At 59.0% G+C, this 18,633-nt stretch overlaps 5 protein-coding genes across 5 annotated transcripts; 2 read left to right on the top strand and 3 right to left on the bottom strand.

The window, feature by feature from the left end:
• Positions 1-360: 360 nt before the first annotated feature.
• BXZ73DRAFT_90971 (Nup85 nucleoporin-domain-containing protein) lies at positions 361-3,285 on the top strand (the record flags this gene model as incomplete). The annotated part of the gene is made up of 12 exons (XM_048025817.1): positions 361-389; positions 518-698; positions 760-849; positions 900-976; positions 1,031-1,118; positions 1,180-1,421; positions 1,500-1,874; positions 1,933-2,127; positions 2,181-2,478; positions 2,541-2,684; positions 2,801-2,950; positions 3,052-3,285. 12 exons carry the CDS (start codon positions 361-363, stop codon positions 3,283-3,285), a joined length of 2,103 nt encoding a protein of 700 aa, XP_047876274.1.
• A 3,065-nt stretch (positions 3,286-6,350) lies between these two features.
• BXZ73DRAFT_102993 (histone-fold-containing protein) lies at positions 6,351-6,773 on the bottom strand (the record flags this gene model as incomplete). The annotated part of the gene is made up of 3 exons (XM_048015442.1): positions 6,351-6,467; positions 6,522-6,689; positions 6,747-6,773. 3 exons carry the CDS (start codon positions 6,771-6,773, stop codon positions 6,351-6,353), a joined length of 312 nt encoding a protein of 103 aa, XP_047876275.1.
• Positions 6,774-9,511: 2,738 nt separating this feature from the next.
• BXZ73DRAFT_90973 (uncharacterized protein) lies at positions 9,512-11,165 on the top strand (the record flags this gene model as incomplete). The annotated part of the gene is made up of 8 exons (XM_048025818.1): positions 9,512-9,653; positions 9,704-9,768; positions 9,817-9,942; positions 10,001-10,170; positions 10,223-10,727; positions 10,795-10,859; positions 10,923-11,053; positions 11,119-11,165. 8 exons carry the CDS (start codon positions 9,512-9,514, stop codon positions 11,163-11,165), a joined length of 1,251 nt encoding a protein of 416 aa, XP_047876276.1.
• Positions 11,166-11,380: 215 nt separating this feature from the next.
• BXZ73DRAFT_90974 (cytochrome P450 98A3) lies at positions 11,381-13,361 on the bottom strand (the record flags this gene model as incomplete). Its single annotated transcript, XM_048025819.1, has 10 exons — positions 11,381-11,465; positions 11,521-11,667; positions 11,726-11,856; positions 11,933-12,198; positions 12,260-12,277; positions 12,500-12,656; positions 12,680-12,791; positions 12,874-13,062; positions 13,115-13,244; positions 13,310-13,361. 10 exons carry the CDS (start codon positions 13,359-13,361, stop codon positions 11,381-11,383), a joined length of 1,287 nt encoding a protein of 428 aa, XP_047876277.1.
• A 1,081-nt stretch (positions 13,362-14,442) lies between these two features.
• BXZ73DRAFT_90975 (MFS general substrate transporter) lies at positions 14,443-16,297 on the bottom strand (the record flags this gene model as incomplete). Its single annotated transcript, XM_048025820.1, has 5 exons — positions 14,443-15,105; positions 15,161-15,341; positions 15,403-15,615; positions 15,679-15,827; positions 15,860-16,297. The coding sequence occupies 5 exons, from the start codon at positions 16,295-16,297 to the stop codon at positions 14,443-14,445; spliced, it is 1,644 nt and encodes a 547-aa protein (XP_047876278.1).
• Between the last annotated feature and the right edge of the window lie 2,336 nt (positions 16,298-18,633).

Here is an 18,633-nt window from a genome sequence, read left to right on the forward strand (position 1 = left end):
GTGTGCTGCGTGCGACGAGGCGCGCCGTATGCGCGGGCCCCCATGCCTCGTCCTGACCAAGCCGGCGAGTTGCCCGGGACTGGCGACGGGGAAGCAGATCGGTATCGCGGCACGCGTGGCCTCAAAATGCGCCAGCTCGCTCTGGTTCTGGCCACGGGTTAACAGAGCCCGAACCACTTTCAAGTGACTGAAATACCTGGGCCTCCAAATCATCGCGGGACGTTTATCCGGCGACCAATCTACAAAACGTGTCGCTCTATGCGCGCCACATTGGGGTGTAAGCGTAAGTGGCCCTGCACGTGTTGACGGCCTAGAGTGCAGCCTGCAAGAGGGGATGGGGGTCGAGGTTAGAGATGCGCAATGGGCGCCAACTGTGTTCTCGGAAATTGGTCACGCGCTACAGTGCGCTCGTTCGACGCGTCGCGCGCGCCACCAACGCGCCCAAGCACGTCCTTGTCCTCCCTTCCACACCCCCGTGTCCTGCTGGCTCTCTCCTGTTCGGTGCCTTGATTGACAGGCGACCTGTATCTGGCGCGGCATTCCCTTGCGATCAACATGGCGGCCCAAAACACTCCCGCCACCTGGTCCCTCCGCTTTTCGAACACGGCGCGGTGGAGGCATTCGAGCAATCAGGGAGGACACTGTCACTCGCTGTATCACCGCGGGATGAGAGCATTGCTATATATGCGTCTCCAAATGTATGTGCGCTCTGTATATGCGTGCAAGGAATTCCCTAATGCCCTTCAGACCGATCCCCAGACATCGCGGTCCCAGCCCACCCCGCGAGCCCCCTCAGAGCAAGTTTACCTCGCTGGCACACATACTCCTCCGCGATCAGAGCGCAGAGTGGTACGTCTCATGTCTTTTACTAGGTCTTGATTGTGGCAAACGCGTGGTAGTTTGTCACAGATACCCTCATCATCTTCGCGGCGGTACAAAACTTTATGAAGGACATTAGGGCGAGGAAGGTCGAGCTGTGAGTTGCCTCGCATTTTTACTGTTGTTTACATGTTTCCGACGCTCTCGTTAGCATCCAGAACGAGGAGGCAATGGGCGTCATGAACAAATTGGGAAACGATTATGTGAACTTTTGCAAAGAGTGCTGTATGCATACTTCGGTGCGTTTTACTTCTTGGTAGGAGTCGCCGCTTCTCTGAATGAGACCTCCGGCTGGGGCAGAGAGAACCCCGAACAGAACCTTTACAGTATGAAGCAGACCATTACCGCAAACTGTACACTTGCTTCTCCGCATTTGTCTTGCTATACTTGCCTGAACCAAGCTTCGAAGACGTTCCCATCGGAGACGAACTCATGGAGTGGCTGAACACGCACTTCATTGAGCCCTCGACGCAAGAGGGTGACGATTTGAGCAGCCAAGCACGACCTTGGGAGGATCCCAACTTCTGGCCTTACCTCACGAGGTGCGCAGTCACTCTGCTTTCTGCGCCACTGCAAGTCCAACTTTGAACACAGGACCTCGCTCCGCGGTCTCTCAAAAGCTCTGCCTTCTTCCTAGAGGTGCTCGCCAACCATCCGTCAACTTATCTCCAGCCTCTCACCCAGCAACTATCACCACTATTAACGAATCATCCCCGTTTGAACCACTTCTCCGCCGAGCGAGACTTCGCTATCGCCTCTCGTCGGTGGCGCGACAAGGTTAAAACCCTCAGGCTGGAGCTCGACCGCGTACCGGAATCAGAGCGCGACGATGGGTTCGAGAATTGGTGGGACCGCTTCAGCGATATCGTTTCGATTCTGGAAGGCCGTGCGGACGTCGTCCGGAGGGTCTGCGCCGAGCTCGGTGCAGATTGGAAGGAAGTTTGCGCCGCCTGGGGCATCTTTGTAGACACGCGCCTTCGGCGGCAGGACCTCCCGTACGTCACCCTCGCGTCGCCGTGGCCTGCGCTAATACCACTTTGCCTTGGCCTCCAGAGAAGTAGTAGCGCAGATCCTGGATGAAGTGCCTCCGGACCCTACGGATCTCGAGGATGTGGTTTACTCTGCGTTGTTCCTTGGGAAGCCGGCAGAAGCGCTTTCGACGGCAGAACAGCTCGACATCTGGCTCGCGGCGCACCTCGCAGATCTCATGGAACCAATAGAACTCATTGATTCTGAGCCTGACTTTGAGTATGTTCCGCTTCTCCACGTCATGCGCCCCCCGTGCTCATTCATCGAACTAGATCCGACCTGACCCTGCGCCAGCATTACCTTCTCACGTATGCGGAGTACCTTCAGTCCGACCCAGGGCTCTGGCGTATCACCGTCGACTATATGTACTCGTGCGGGACCATCGGCGCCGGGATGGGCGACCAAATGCTCGTACGTGTTCCTCTGCGTCTGCAAGCACCCCCGGACGCAGCTGCGGCTGGAGAAGAGGCTGCGCAGATCCGCAGTGGACAGCTCGCGGGTGTACTCAAGAGCGTGAACGAGGCATGCTTCGAATACCAGCGCGAAGAGGTCCGGCGAATGGTCTGCAGGGTGCGTGTGACTGCGAGTATGCTGCGTGGATGGGTCGGGGCGCTGACAGGCGGCGACCGCAGATTGCAGCGCAGGCATTCATCCGCGAGAAGGAGTACGGGCTCGCAATCTCGTATTGTACCTCGGCGGAGGACTGGCCTGGGCTGGGGCGCGTAGTCGACCTCGTGTTGGAAGAGTACATTGTCCAAGGCACGTCGTGCTTCTTGGTCTTCCCATCCCTAGCTGACCCTCGGCCGCTCTGCTTTTTCGCGACCTTCTTCGGTTCTCGGCCTTGAACAAAACGAACCACGCCCTAATCTCCGCCCGCACAGGTCCCGAAAAGTTCGCGGAGCTCGTCGCCCACATCGCGCCCTCGCTCCAAACTCTCCGTCTCGACGGCGCAGGCCCCGGCGCGCCGCCACCCGCGTTTGCCCACCGGCTCCTCTTCGCCGTCCGCTTCGCCGACTTCCACCGGCGGCGAGGCGCGGGCGACGTCTCGGGGCCGCGCGCGCCGTCGCCGCGCTCTTCCGCGACGGCGTCGTCCCCGCGGTGTGGTGGGCACCGCTGCTCTGCGACGCGCGCGCGCTCCTCCAGCACGCACAGCTGCTCCCGCTCGGGCCCGACGACGCGTGCGCGCTCATGGTCCGCCTCGAGGAGGCCGCGCGCGGCGCGCCAGCGGACTACCTCGCCGTGCTCGCGCGCGTCGTGGGCGGCAGCGAGCGCCACGCGGCGCAGAGGCTACAGGCGGTCCGCCTCGCGCTCGCGCGCTATTACGCCCGCTGCGGGGCGATCGACGTTGGGGGGCGGACGGCCGGGTGGGGTTACTAGCCCTCGGGTCAGGGTCGTGTGCTCAGTCGCCGAGAGGGGTACGTTGGAGGAGAACGGTCGTCATTCGTGCTCCACGCTTGCGCGTATATGTTATTGGTGCAATGTACAGGCTGATGCTGTAGATGATGTGCTATGCGTACCGTATGAGCCACACCCTGCATGTCTGCTGCAGAGAGCCCGCGTGAAGTGTCTGCATCTATCCACGCGCCTGGACGTTGATTCTAGATGCGGAGGGAGTAGCGGTCGCGTCAGCTCGAGAAGGGCGCAGGAGGAGCTGCACCGACTTACCCTGCACGTCCGTAGCAGATGTCCATCCAAAGAGTCGCCCTCGCCCACAAGACGGCCCTCGCCGTGGACACGGTTACGGTTGAGGTCATATCGGCAACACCCGTCGACTCTGGAAGCAGACGCACCGGCCGCGACGTCCACGGACGGTCAGGGACCAGCAGGCATCCGCCGTTCTGCCGGGAGGAGGTGCGGTGGCATGCGGCAGCTCAGTGGTGGGACCGTCATGGATCGTCGGGTCATCTGCATCGCGGCGACCGACGCTGCATGCCAATCACCGGTGCTGTGGAGGCAGGGTCGCCGCGGCGTGGGTCGGCGAGCCTTGGAGTTCCACTGCTGAGGAGGACATGGTTCTGGGGTGCGGGGCGGTCGGGTCGAGGCTCTCGGGGTGAGCCATGGGAGGGAAGGGGGCGAGCGGGACTGATTTGGATGCTCCGCATGGGGCTGGTGAGGCGAGACGGGGCGTGGACGGCAGCCCGGCGAAGAGCAGTTGGGGCTCGGGGGAAGAGGGCCTCGTCAGGTCTGAGGACGGGGAAATGGGAGACGTACGGAGTCTGCTTGGCGGCTTCGCCTTCCTCTCCTGCGCTGCTCTGTGGGCCTTCGATTCCCGCAGGAATCCATAGTTTGGGCCCTCTGGTGGGCCGTCGTGGTTGCAGGATGCTGGGATCGTCGGTCGGCTCGATAGGGTTGAGATTACGATGGAAGTTGAGTGGATGAGGTTCTTGTACTTGACAATGTCGTGAGTAGGAGTAGAGCTACAGAGAAGCTGGGGTGGTGGAGGAGGAGGAGGATGGACGCATTGAGCAAGAGCAGATACCCAGGCCGTTGTCGCACGCGGCAGGGGCTGGCAGGGGGCTGGCAGGGGGCGCTGGGGACCTTGCCTCCTTTTTGCCTCTTCTGGTCCTCTCTCTCTCCCCAAAGCCGTATACCATACATACCAATATCACGCCGCTGGATTTCTCCCGCTCCCTACCCAGGCGATTTCTGCTTCATAACATCTGTCTGAACACCGCAGTCAGCTATATGTAGCCAAATGTTGGACATTCTTGGGAGGTAGCCTTGGTATTGTTCCACCATCACCACCACCATCCGGGAGCTTTGGGGCGCGATTTATGGTGCGTAAGACCTTTCTCAGTCATCGGAGTATATCACAGAAATCAGCTTCGGGTTCTAGTCAAAGAGATCTTGCAGCTCACTTCGACATTTGTATGTCCTTCGTTCTCCTCTTGCGCGCAGATCTCGCACAAACCAGGTGGCTAGTAAGCAAGCAAGCCCTAGACGTGGTCGGGTACGATTGACTGTGAGCACATGCACAATTTCTGGCCAGTAATTGTAACATACTTACGTCTCAAAGTTGTCTTTGCTATAGTCATGTATGCTGGGCCACCGCGATCGCGGAAGATCACGATCGATGTGCACGTTGCCCCCAGTGCACGACCCCGAGCATGTTCCGAATGACCCAGATGTATGTCGTTCAGTATACATGATGCGGCCCTGCGACATGGCTTGAGATCCAAGGCTAACCGTTCACACCCCTCCTCATCCAGGCATTTGGCGTGTTTGCGCTTGGCAGGGTTTGGTCAAGCAGGGATATCGGGAAGGACTCAGGAGTGCCGAGCGATCCTTCCCACTGGGTACGTATTGCTTCAACAACCTCGCATGAGTGGATCGTGTACTCACTCGATACGTGCCTCTTAAACCCAAAGGCAACGAGCTGTGGTGCGCCGCAGCACACCGTCCATTACCAACGTCCGCGCGAGTACGCCCGGAACTGTTGCCTCCCAAGGCACGATACACGCGGCGGATCATATGGATGTTCGTCTCTCTCTTCGCGCCGTCCTTTTGTCGTTGCCTAATACCTCCTCTGGACCCTCCTCTTCTGCAGGATCCTCCATCTCCCTTCTGAGTCTCTGCCGGGCCCGGGACTTCGTGTGGCAGCACTGGTGTGAGGTTGAGATGCGGAGGACCAAGCAGTCGCACGTGTATGATCGGTGTACGCCGGACATGGACAAGATCGAAGTCGCAGATTCGGCCGAGTCCCAGAAGAACGATTGCCAAGCAAGAAAAGCTGGAATGTCAGCGTTGGCGAAGAGATGGTTGTGGCGGACGGAAGGGTTATTGTGGTACGCGTAGCTCCTCCTCGGCAACATCTGCGGGCGTCCTCTTTCGCTAACAGCTCTTTGAGCCGCGGCTGTGGCACTGCGTTGTCGGCAGTTAATCCCTTCCTCGTGACTGGCGCAACATGCCGGAGGAGTGCCACGGCACGACATACTGCACCCACCGTGTACAATGCCCAAAATCTGGGCGGTTCGATTCCCGTGCAGCCTACGCATCTCATGACCAAGCTTGCTCCACGCATGCGGATCAGGACGGACCGAACAACTCTGGCCAGGGGTGCTCCAACACATCGATGCGAGACGTCCCGCGCGTGCGCCATCATTATACTACCACCCTCCGCGCCGACGTGGCTAGAACCACATTTCCCTTTGTACGTATATTAGTGGAGAATGTATCCATATAAAAACCCTACTTGCCATACCTACCCGCACTGGTGCAAGCATGCGGGTCAGAGAAGGCGTTGACCGAACGACACCATGACTACAGGTCCTACGGGTGAATCGGGCAGCAGCAATATCTATCCGATATGGGCGTTGCCATGCTCCTCGCGCATCAAGCCATGAGGAGAAGCAATCTACTGTTCACGCAGAACTTTGAAGGCAGGAAATGGATTACAGTATACAGTACAACAATAAATGATAGGGAACCCGACCGGAGACAATCTAAGCACCGAAACCGTAAAGCGTGCGCCCTGACCGCTTGAGCGCGTACACAACATCGAGGGCCGTAACAGTCTTTCGCTTCGCGTGCTCAGTGTATGTTACGGAGTCCCGAATGACCTGCACGCAAACCGTAAGAACGCCGAAGACGTGCAGGAGGACAGCACCACTCACGTTCTCGAGGAAGATCTTGAGAACACCTCGGGTCTCCTCATAGATGAGTCCAGAGATACGCTTGACACCGCCACGGCGGGCAAGACGGCGGATGGCGGGCTTGGTGATGCCCTGGATGTTGTCACGAAGAATCTTGCGGTGGCGCTTAGCACCACCCTTGCCGAGTCCCTGAAGTCGAAGGTGGTCAACGTCGGAAGACGGGAGCGTTCAGACTCCGACGCTCACCTTGCCACCCTTTCCACGGCCAGACATTGTTATTGAAGTGTGTTGTTGAGAAGTGCGAAAGACGCGAGAGGATGTGCGGCACGAGGGCGACGGCAAATGAGGAGGACGGGTGGGCGAGTGGAGGCTCTTGGGAGGCCGGGGATGCGTATATATGGCTCGGGACTGGCGCTCAAACGCGTCGCTTATTTTGTTGAATGCAATCAACGCCATCACGTGCATCGGACGCGTCGCGTTAGGGCGCCTGCAGAATGGGGCGCCGTATAAAAGTACCCTCGTCCACTCCTGCCATGTCCTCACTCCACCTGCTGCCCCTGCTGCATCCGCTTCCTCCGGCTACTTGACCCACCCTTTCGCCTATACACCACCACCAATGGCCCGTACTAAGCAGACTGCCCGCAAGTCCACCGGTGGCAAGGCTCCTCGCAAGCAGCTCGCTGCCAAGTCCCAGGCTCGCAAGACCGCCGCTGTAAGTCTCTTTGCTCATGCGGATATGCGTTCAAACCTTGCCTGCTCCTAGGCTGCCACTGGTGGTGTGAAGAAGCCTCATCGTTTCCGGCCTGGTACTGTCGCCCTTCGTGAGATTCGTCGGTACCAGAAGTCGACGGAGCTGCTCATCCGCAAGCTCCCCTTCCAACGTCTTGTTCGCGAGATCGCGCAGGACTTTAAGGTGTGCATTCCTCCTGTGTTTCTCGTTGCTTCACGTGCTGACCACTGTTGCGCCTCAGACCGACCTCCGCTTCCAGTCATCCGCCGTCATGGCGCTCCAGGAGGCGTCCGAGGCATACCTCGTCTCACTTTTCGAGGACACCAACCTCGCTGCCATTCACGCCAAGCGTGTCACCATCCAACCAAAAGACCTATCGCTCGCGCGCCGTCTCCGAGGAGAGAGGACGTAATTTATTCATATCCTGTATATTTCTGCCATGACTATTGTACGCCTATTATAGTTCTATTACACGCTTCTAGTCTCCATAAGTGCGAGATGATAGACTATTACTAACGGTAAATAATGTGTTCTATTCGTGGGAACCCTATCTGCATCATAGTCTTCAAGTCCTCATGCCATTGCTTTTTGTCCTGCATTCCATGTCTTCCTGAACATTTCTTGGTTTCACGTTGCCTCGCTTCGAAAGCTTCGTGGAATGCTGTGCACATCCAAGTTATTGCATCAGGATTTGTTGCTTCCCCGCCTACTCACAGTGGCTCTCCTCAAAACCATCAACCGTACGACACCACAGCTCACTGAAGACGTCCGGAGGGCAGCATCGACATGCCAGTGAAGCGGCACCACTGTCTCATCGAGGGTACGTCTGGGTACGTCTCATCGCTTGCCTTGTGCGTCTTCTCCCTCTTCAATGCTTGCGGTTGGGTGACTATATGTGGCTCCTGCCAACTTTCATGTAGCTCCCACTCTGTATCTCGCAACATCCTCCGATCCTACTTTTCTCAACACTATCGACAATCTCCCGCCAGTACGCCGCAAGACAAACGGCTGATGGGGCTAGTACGTAGTCAAGGGTTTGACATCTCGGTGAGTGCTCCGACGGGTGCGCCTACTCGTGGACTGCATGGGTCAGGCATGGCCCGTTCAGCGACACCTGCTCGACATCATGCCGCACGAAACTCTGTTATTTTGGACGCTGCTTACTACCCGTCGAGAAGCTCTAGCACCCGATTGGCCAGACGCACTTCCGTCGAGGACGATGGTGGGCGCGCCGTAGACTTCCATCGTTGCGGTCGTCTTCGATAGAAGTGATGGGCTGGAGCTTGTATGTGTCAGCACCCATGCTTCGACAAGTCATGGTATGTTCGGTGACAGGTCGCTTCTCGAGTATTTCTGCTAACTGATAGTCTTAGTAGCAAGACAACGGGATGGAGATGTTCGACGTCTCAAGTTATCCTGCTTGTGTAGGGCCCAGTTACTGCGAAGGTTTCCAAGTGTTATGGAGCATTGATACGTCAACGATGCAGTTGCCTCTCGGTGGCACTATTCATAAGTCCCATCATGCAAACGCCGGAAGTAAGTGCCCACGGTGAACACAGCATAGTGCACCCCTTTCTGAAGTTCTGAGTGTTCTCTTGCGCATAGACGTCGGTGTTGAGGCATCCGTCAAGGTACCGCGAGACGACGATACAGGTTCAGAAGAATCACAAATGTCCGTCACCGCGGTGGGAAACGGTGTAGTCAGCGCGGTGGCAATGCCATCTGCCACTGCGTCAGCTGCACCGCCCGAGCTCGCGTCGCGCGTTATACTCGTCCCTCGTGGCCACACACATTAGCAAGCCGTTGTCTGGGGAAGGCGATGCCTCAGAGCAACACTCACGCTGGCACTTGTGCAAATGGAGTTCGGCAAGGGTACCTCCGGATCTGACGAGTCTCCGTCGTGCTATTCAAGTCGGCTTGACGGCGACAAGGGGTGGGCCCATCAAACTAGACACCCAGGAACGGCCGCAGAGGCTTGAGGTGCGTCTATTTCTGGCCTAACGCGCCGGAATGCACAGGCTCACGTTAGAAACCCTCCTTCAAGATGACTGAGTCGACACGCCTGCGATACCGCCCAAGACCAGCTCCGCGGAATCCCCTGTGCTTCGGCCATCTCACTCCGGAATCCATGGTCTTATACGCGATGCGTTACCACGCAAATGGTCCTAGTATAAAACCAACCCCCTCCTTCTTCTCCACCTCACCCTTTCCATTCCTTGCTCTGCGCTCGCCTTAGCGTCGGTCTTTCTCCACTTCGCCCTTCTATCGACTTCAACGCACGATGAAGCTCTCTACTTCCCTTGTTACTGCCGTTTATTCTGCTGTAACGGTCGCGTCAGCTATTCCGTTCACGAATGACTACTCTGGGCGGACGAAGATGATGTGCAAGCAAACCCCGTCCCATTCTGAAGGCGCCCTGTACTGTTTGTACTTCTCCTACCGATTTCCGCTCGTCCACTCACGCAATCACCAGGGATCACTAACCACCCCGAAGAGAACTCGGTCATTGCTGCGACGATCAACAAGGACGGCAGCCTTGTGGGTTCCTGCATCTCCTTCCTCTTCGAAAGCTAATTCGTAAGCCAGAACATCGATCGTGCGGTGTCGACCGGTGGCAGGGGCCTGCACGGCAACAACACTGGTCCAGACGGCCTGTACAGCCAGGGCTCTGTAGTCGTTTCTACGGAGGCTAAGTTGTTGGCCACCGTGAATGTGAGTACTGGATATGTCGCTTCTGCAGTCTTCGGGCTGAGATGGCGTCTCTGTTAAGGCCGGTTCGAACACGCTCTCGCTGTTCACGATCGATCCCAAGTCACCCACCAAGCTCACTCCCCTGGGCTACCCCATCTCCTCCGGAGGCGAGTTCCCCATATCAGTCGCTTTCAATCCGGATGGCTCTATGCTTTGCGCTCTCAACGGTGGCTCCGTGGCCGGTGTCAAGTGCGTAGTCTTCGATATGTATCTTCAAGACACTATGCTGATTGTATTCCAGCTGCTACAGCGCCAACACGACCAGCGGGCTCACCCTGATCCCCGGCACCTTCCGCGCCATTCGGCTCAACCAGACCTACCCGCCCACCGGACCCCTCGGGACCGCCTCTCAAGTCGCTTTCTCCCCAGACGGTGCGCAGCTCATCGCCTCTGTCAAGGGCACCCCCGTCGCGGCCCCCGGTTTCCTCGCCACCTGGTCTGTCTCTGGCCGCTCGCTCACCACGGACGCCACCATGACTGCTCCCCCACCTGGTGGTCTTGCCCCCTTCTCGCTGACGCCCGTCCCCGGGCGAAACGCTATCCTGTCAGCAGACCCGGCTGTCGGCGTCGCGGTGTTCGACTTGGACAATGCGAACGCATCCTCCACGCTCGCCGTCCCGGGCCAGGCCGCGAACTGCTGGAGCGCGTACAGCAACCAAACAGGGAACTACTACCTCGCGGACATCGGGACCGCGATTATCAACGAGGTGCATGTGGATGAGAACCTGAAGCCCACGCTCGTGAAGGTGCGTTGCGAGCCGGGCTCAGAACGCGGCGGACATGTAGACTCATTTAGACTTCTGTCGCACCTAGGGATACCAGCTTGAGACCGGCTCCGGTCCGATCGATGAAGACGTCGTCACCGTGAACGGCAAGGAGTGAGTGTCTCCCACCCGTCCATTGTTGTCCCGTCTCGTCCTCGGGGCTCATCATCCCCGCAGCTTCCTCTACGTCCTGACCGCGAATCAGACCGCGGTCGACGTCCTGGCTCTCAGCGGCGGCGCCGGCAACGCCAAGAAGACCGCCACGCTCTCCTTCGCCGGCGCCGCACGCCAATACGGCGTTCCCATCAGTGAGTGTTTGGACGACGCGGTCTCTTATGAAGTCGTTTGCTGAAGCGCATGCCGGTTCGTGCAGTCGCGAGCAACCTCCAGGGCATGGCCCACTTCCTCACGGAGAAATAGCCGAGTTTGATGTCGAGTATCCCCCGTTCCACTTTATTGCTTTCGCTTCGCCGTTTGGTGCACTCGGAGGGTAGAGTGTGCAACGTCCCAATAATGACACTATGTTGATACCCCAATGTCGGATCTGTCGGCGGTCCCACCAAGGACGCGTGTATCGTGTCCGCGAGAGTCGAGCGCAAGAGGGTTGCGTAGATGCAGAAGCAGCTCTTTCCGCATCAGGCGTCCCGCCGGGCCCCGCTGACGAGCTGCTCAGCATGAGCAGAGCGGGGTCTCACGACGTAGTCGTGGAAGGGAGGTTGCCTAGAGGCAGAGTCAGCCTTGGTCAGCCCAGAAGCAACCAGAAACGTGGACTGACGCTATGACGCCGATCGTCGCCGTGTCGTGCACCAGCTCGACAGGGGACCCGTCGGCGTCGACGGGAGGAGATATGCCGAACGCGTAGAGTATCGATGCGGCGTAGATGAACATCGACGCCTCCGCGAAGTGCTGCCCGGGACAGATCCTGGGCGATTGTCAGCGGCGCTGATGCGTTGGAATGTAGCAGTACAAAGCAGTAGTACCTGCGACCGAAGCCGAACGCCCAGTCGGAAGGGTCTGGCTTGCTGGGATCCGGCTGGCCGCTCGCGTCGAGGTATCGCTCCGGGAGGAACGCGTCCGGGTCGGGGTAGAGCTCGGGATCGCGCGCGAGGCCCTGTGTACGAGAGGTCAGCGAAGCCAAACGGGGTGTACCGCGTGCGTGACGAGGAGAGCAGTAGTGCGCACCAAACGTTGACGGCGACGGCAGTCCCGGCGGGGATAAAGTACCCGTTGTACGTGTCGTCTGCCACGGCTCCGTGAGGCAGGGAGATGGGCGTGATGACGTGCCACCTCAGCAGCTCCTTGAGGAGCGCGCCGAGGTAGGGCAGGGACTGCATGTCGGAGAAGTCGGGCAGACGATCCGGTCCGACGACGCGATCGAGCTCCTCTTGCGCTTTGCGCTGGGCATCGGGGTACATCGCCATGGCGAGGAAGAAGACCGTATCACAGCGTTGGTCTGGGGTCATGGACACGGTAAGCCCGCTGGACGGGACGACCCGGTGGGGACGAGATGATACTCATGGTATCCGAGCCAGCTGCGCAACGGATTAATCAGGACCAACAGGACGGCGTGTTCGGGGAGACGTACCTGCGTAGGTGGTAATCGCCAGGTCGCCGATGAAAGTCTTCAGATCGCGCTCTCCAGCCCCCTCCAGGTCATACTTGCTCGTATCTTCGAGCAAGCGAGATAGGAGCGACTCTCGTGCGGCGCCCGCGTGCTGCAAGAAACGTGAGCATCTGTGTCGTCAGAGGTTCACGCGGCGCGGCGTCGGAAGTCATACTCACGATTCCATCCACGGCGATGTTGTACAGCGTGCTGACACACATTTCCATGTGCTCCGCGGCCTCGCGCGCCATCGTCTTGAAGCCTCCGCCTGGGAGCCACGAGGGCAGGTACTTCAGGATAGGAAATGCCTCGACGGGAAACCGGCCGGGACGATCGCTTCACCGGTCTGCGATATGCGTTCGACCATGTCGAAGTACTTGTCATCATTATCCTCGGTCATGTCTATACCGTACGCGACCTGTATCAGATTTGAGGCGACCGAACTGCGAAGCAGTAGGGAGACCGTTAATTCGCTCATTACCAGAGCCCGGACGCCATGAGGCGCGGGTGGAGCCTGTGACGTACAATTTCAGGCGTTCAGCGATGTCGTGGCGGGACTCAAGGATGGCGAACAAGAATCGCCGAGCGGAGTTCAGTTGGGCGGGTCTGAATTGGGAGACTGCGTCGATGTTGAACGACTCGTGGAAGACGCGGCGGTGGAGACGCCAGCGTTCGCCGTAGCCGCAAACAAGAAACATTCTGTCAAACGTGGTTCTAGAAATGCGATAAGCAAGGGGTTATTAACGAGGGAAAAGGGTCTACGTACAGCTCTGCCATGACAGATCCAGGGCGGTCTGAATAGTTCGCAGATCGCTTTTCAAGCAGGTCCCACCCGATTTGGTACGACCCGACGACAAGCATGGACTTGCCGAAAGCGTTCAGATACACGAGGTCGCCTACAATGAGAATCATTAGGTCTAAGTCGATCAGAATACTAGAGCGCGACAAGGTTGTTTCATACCGTACTTCTGCGTCATCTTCCAAAACTCAAGGCCCAGGTCGCGACGTGGCATGTCGAGAGCATTCCCCAAAATCGGAAGAGGTGGAGGACCCGGAGGTAGGTGACGACGGTGCTTTCGTGCTTGCAAAGACTGCCACAAGAGGGCGACAAAGACCGAGGCTGCTGCGGTCCATACCTAAGGAGAGCGCACGTCAAGGGACGTGGTGGAACTAGATTGCCGGGCTCTTCAGTTCGCTTCATATACAACATCTCGAGCATCAGATGGAAGGGTCGAAGTAGCTACCGTCACAAGCTGACGTCGGGAAAGCCGAGCACCTCATTCTTGGAAGTCCGCGCTTGAGAGACCCGTTCGATTCAATGCGAATGATGTCGATGGGCAGCCGAGATTGCCCTTGAGTAGGACTTGAGCGTTTGAGCGTTTGGTCAGGCAGACTACCAGGATGATCAGTATTTCAGCCAGCCAACTGGTATACGCACAATGCCGCCGTCACTGGGAAGCGAGTTTTTCGAAGTGGTGTCATCGAATGTCAGGGGCACTGCAGTCGGGATGAAGAGGTGCAACGCTGAAGCGCTCAAGCTCAAGGGAGCGGCCCGCCGATGGGCGTCTCTCTCTCGCCTTGTCCTTGTCATTATGAACCATCTCAATGGACTGCTCTCCAGCTCAAACACCACGGACACCCTGCCGCCCGACGTGAGAAGTCTTCCCTTCTGCCAGTTTGAGTCCCTCCGCTTCAAGACCAGGTACGGACGTACTATCACAGCTAGGCCGGTGGCCGCGATGATGTGGAAGCCGACCCACTCGCCGGTGGACGGGTTGGTGGGTGGATCTTTTCGGCAAGCGGTGGACGAGTCGGGGACGCGGGGGAGACTGGCTGCGATTTCAAGAAACACTACATAATCTAATTAGAGTTATCGACGGTACTCGTATGCTAAGCGTTGCAGTAAGTAAGCTATAATACACGCGGATATCCAGGGCTAATAGTATGAATAAGTATGCAGGTCTGTGGAGCAGGCATAGATGTACGTGTGTGAGAGAGAGACAGAAAATACAAATGCGAGGAGGACGGCGGCGCGCACCGATGCAACGAAACCCAGTCCGAGCCCAGAGACCAACGGAGAGGACCTACACGGGATCACGCCGAGGCCTTCTCCCCCTCGACCGACGCCGGCCGTGACGGCTTCCGCGGCCCGTCCCCCGTCGGCGCGTACTTCGACCGCCGCCGCAGGTGGTGCCCGTACCGCCGCAGCACGAACGGGATCGGCGTCATCACGAGCGCGAGCAGGCCCAGGAGCGTGCTCGCCCACCGCGGGTTCAGCGTCTCGTACATCTGCGTCGCGAACAGCGGGAACCCGGCCCCGAACAGGCTGCGCACGACCGTCATCGCGCTCAGCGCCGACGCCGCGACGAACAGGTACGCGTCGATCACGTAGTTGAAGAGCCCGAGGAAGAGGAAGATGACGGCGACGCCCATCGGGAGCCCGGAGAGGAGCGGGGCCCAGTAGGAGACGGAGGGGAAGGACGTCCAGCCGAACCAGAAGAAGGAGAGGGTGTAGATCGGGGCGGCCCACATGCAGATCTCGAGGCGGTATTCGGGCGGGACGGGGTGCGGTGCGAATTCGGCGATAGCGCGCTGGTAGCGGGGGTTGAAGAAGAGGAGGTACGCGCCGACGCCGATGGCGCCGCCGACGAAGATGGGGAGGAAGGTGAGCCCAGTGAGGCCGGCGTTGAAGCCGTGGCCGACTGTGAAGACGATCGGATACGCCTCGAAGAGGAGGTAGATGACTCCGTAGACGAACTGCGGGAACTAAAGTCAGCGATGCGGTCGGGATGCGTGTGCGTGTGGGACGTACACTCATGTAGAGGGTGATGGCGACGAGCATGGGCTCGTTGGCGAGGACGACGAATGGCCGGGAGAGGACGTGGCGGATGTGCGGCAGGATCTCGAGGTTGTTACGCTCCAGCGGCGCCCAGTAGCGGTCGTTGCCCGTGTCCTTCCGGAGCTTCTGCGCACGCTTGACGAGGATGATCGGCCTGCAGAGCGCACTCCGTCAGTCCTGCCGTAACCAAGACGCCGAACGGCGAGACGACGTACGCGTAGGTCTCGGGGAGGAAGAAGACGATCGCGATCGTGCATACACCTGCGAAGATCGCCTGCAACCAATACACCCACTCCCACTTGACGCCAGCCACAGCCATGAAGCCGCTGACGGTCGGACCCAGCGACGGACCTGCGAAAGGCGCGAGGGTGAACAACGCGAGCGCCTTGCCACGCGTGTCCGCGTCCCATATGTCCGAGATGACGGCCCTGTACACACGTAACCATCAGCCTCGAGAAGGAGGGACCCACAAGGAGCACACGATGACGTACCCGCTGTTCGCCAGGGGTGCCGCAGCGAATGTACCGCCCAGGAAGCGGAAGATGAGGATCGCGGCGGTGTTGGGCGCGACGGCGCACGCGATCTGGAAGATGGTGTAGACGACGAAGGAGCCGATGAACACCGGGCGCCGGCCGACTTGCTCAGAGAGCGGGCCCCAGACAAGGGACCGACGCAATAGCCGGCAACGAAAAGAGAGATGGTGAGAACTGCCACCTCGTTGCCGAACCCGAACTCCTCCTTCATTTGCGGGATGATGCCGGACGGCGCGGAAGACGAGAACGTGCTGTAGGAGACCGACATTGAGGATCGACGAGAAGCGCAGAGACGAGAAAGAGACGTACGCATTGAGGACGAGGACGGCGGAGAGCATGGTGATGACCCAGCGCTGGGGCGGGGCCATGCCTTGGGATTGTCGACGTCGTCTGGGTGCATGAGGACCTCAAATTGGTCGACAGGCTTTTCTCCGGGCGCCGGTCCGTATGCTTCGTGCTCGAAATCAACGTTGACATCTTCTGCGGCGGCTTCGGGGGTCTCGACGAAGGTTGGTGTGCGGGAGGTGGTCTCTTCAGTCGACTGGGGGAGGCTTGCTGATGGCTGCATGGGAGGCATGGCGGAGGAGAGAAGGGAACCCGAGGACTGCGAGGAGTCGGGAGGTGAGATGGAGGAGAAGGTGGTTGAATCCGAGGACTGGAGGGCGTGGCCGACAGGGCGAGAAGCTATATACGACCGTACCCACCGGACGACCGAGCACTCGGCAGACCAGAAGGTACAAGTGAATCAGTGATTATTGATCACCGGGAATGCGTACCCACCGCACGGAAAGTCAGCAGGGCATTGTCACCGTTGCATAGATCGTGTTCAGATCTCTACTATTCAGAATTGCAGTGCAGGCTGACACATCGGATCCGCGTGCCCGGGGGCGCCTCCTTTGATAAGATCTACTGCCTGCGACCCTCCTCGCCAAGCTCGCTGTCAGAGTGGTATACTGCATAGCACCAGGCAGTTTTGGTGCGGTTCGCGCTCTGGTTTCTTCGTTTGGATGGTGAGACACCTTGCAGGGAGGTGGAGAGAGGCAGAAAGAGTAAGAGAGGGTTCAACACAGCCACTCGTGGGCAAGCGCCGCGCTAGTTACCTGGTCGTGCGCTTCCGTCGGGTCCATGTCAGTCATGTCTCGTGCGTTTATAATTACATCATCCCAGGCGACTCGCACAAAACTACATCGCTCGCTCGCTCAGCGTGCGGCTTTCATATCTTTGAATGTCAGGGAGGTGTTGATGCTTCACTGGATAGAGGTGGCATGCTTGACCAGGTCAGAACTCGTCGTGCTGAGAGGAGATGGACTGACCCACATACTCCGTTGCAATGTTTGTTGGCCCCTTGTGGCTCGCATTCCTCCGTCTCCTCCCCGCTGTCCGCCAATCGGCGTCCGCTGACTCGTCGCACGCCCCCGCTCAGCCCGGGATGCAATGTCTGACAGCTCATGACATAGCTAGTCGCTGCGGATCGATCCGGGGCGATCCCCGCGATGCTGCGGAACTAGCGCCCATATCTTGCTGCAACTCTGCGCCGTGCGGCGTTCCAGGCTCCAGTCCGCGGCCACCATCGCCTGAGCGACGCTCCGCTTACAACCTGCTCCTCAGGTTACTGCAACTCCCCCAGCGTCGGGCCCGCGACCGCGCGGAATCCGATGGGCTCCGCTTGGGTTGGCAAGGATTTAACCCCAATTCTGGCGTCCACCCTTTTGTGCACGCGGCCTCGCACGGTCGGAAATAGCGCGCACCAAAACCTCTCACTGGGTTCCGGCGCAGCCGTGGCGTAGCACGTATACGAAGTAAGTGAAAAATATACATAAGCTTGCGATATCCCGGCTGTCGGAACGTCAACCCCCGCTCCTCTCGGAGTGCGACATCGTGCAGAGCACGTCTTATCGCGATGAAGCCGCGCACCGCGCTGCAGTGGAGTTGGCCGGTGAGCATCTACTACTGAGAGCTGAGCGCTGAGCGCTGATGGAGATGCTGGCCACCGAGATCTCACTCACACGACCCGCTTTCCGAACGGAACAGGCAGACCAATTTCCCGCACAAACGCGGCACCCAACTTTCCGTGGCACGGGTCCGACGGGTCCTGCCGCCGCCGCTGACGGCGAGGTCAAGCCACTTTGTCGTGCGCAGCACAAGGTCTTCCTGGTGCTAGTCGCGTATATGGAATGGTGCACAGCCGTCTGGCGGTCCGCGCGCGTCGCGCCCGCACGGATGTACGTGCTTCTGTCTTCCTATGACTCAGTGTTATCCGGGCCACATAGCTCCGAACGACAATCCTGCGGCGCCCAGATTTTAACGCTCAACGTTCGTGGAGGTGCCGCGCGCGCGCCGGGCAGTCCATACGACCACTCGGAGCACACTCCCTGGTTGAAGCTCGGAGCCTGGGCGCGGGGCGGTCGCGGGGCGCGTCGAATGCTCGCCGGCGCGGCTGGGGACGATGCGTTCGATCCAAGTCGTCGTCGACTACGAGACTGATGAGATGTGTTCAATACCCTCCCGCCTGAGGGCTTGCAAGACCCACACGGAATCGGTACTCCCTGCGCGCGCCCAAGTATCTCAAGACCGCTGTCCGACTGGAGGGCTCTCCCGCGTCTCTTGTTGAAGTGTGTCTCGCACTCGCTCACCGCGGACGGGATGCGGGCGCCCGTCCACACTTGTCGACCGTCCGGCGCCGGCGTATACCGATCAGTTCACACAACGGTGGGCTGCCGGCCGCTTCTCGTGCGCACTCTCCGGCTGCTTCGTGCACTTCGCTTTGTCCTTCATAGTGGGCGCCATGGTTTCGTTAGACTCTAGATATGGGCGAATTTTACATAGCGGCTGCCCTAGGACACCGGCGGATGCGCGGCGGGGTCGGCTGCTGGTGTCCCGGACGCGTGGGATGCACAAGCAACAAGTAAGTAC

This window comes from Epithele typhae (genome assembly GCF_022376455.1).
Source record: "Epithele typhae strain CBS 203.58 chromosome Unknown BXZ73scaffold_36, whole genome shotgun sequence".
NCBI classification, from domain to species: Eukaryota; Fungi; Basidiomycota; class Agaricomycetes; order Polyporales; family Epitheliaceae; genus Epithele; species Epithele typhae.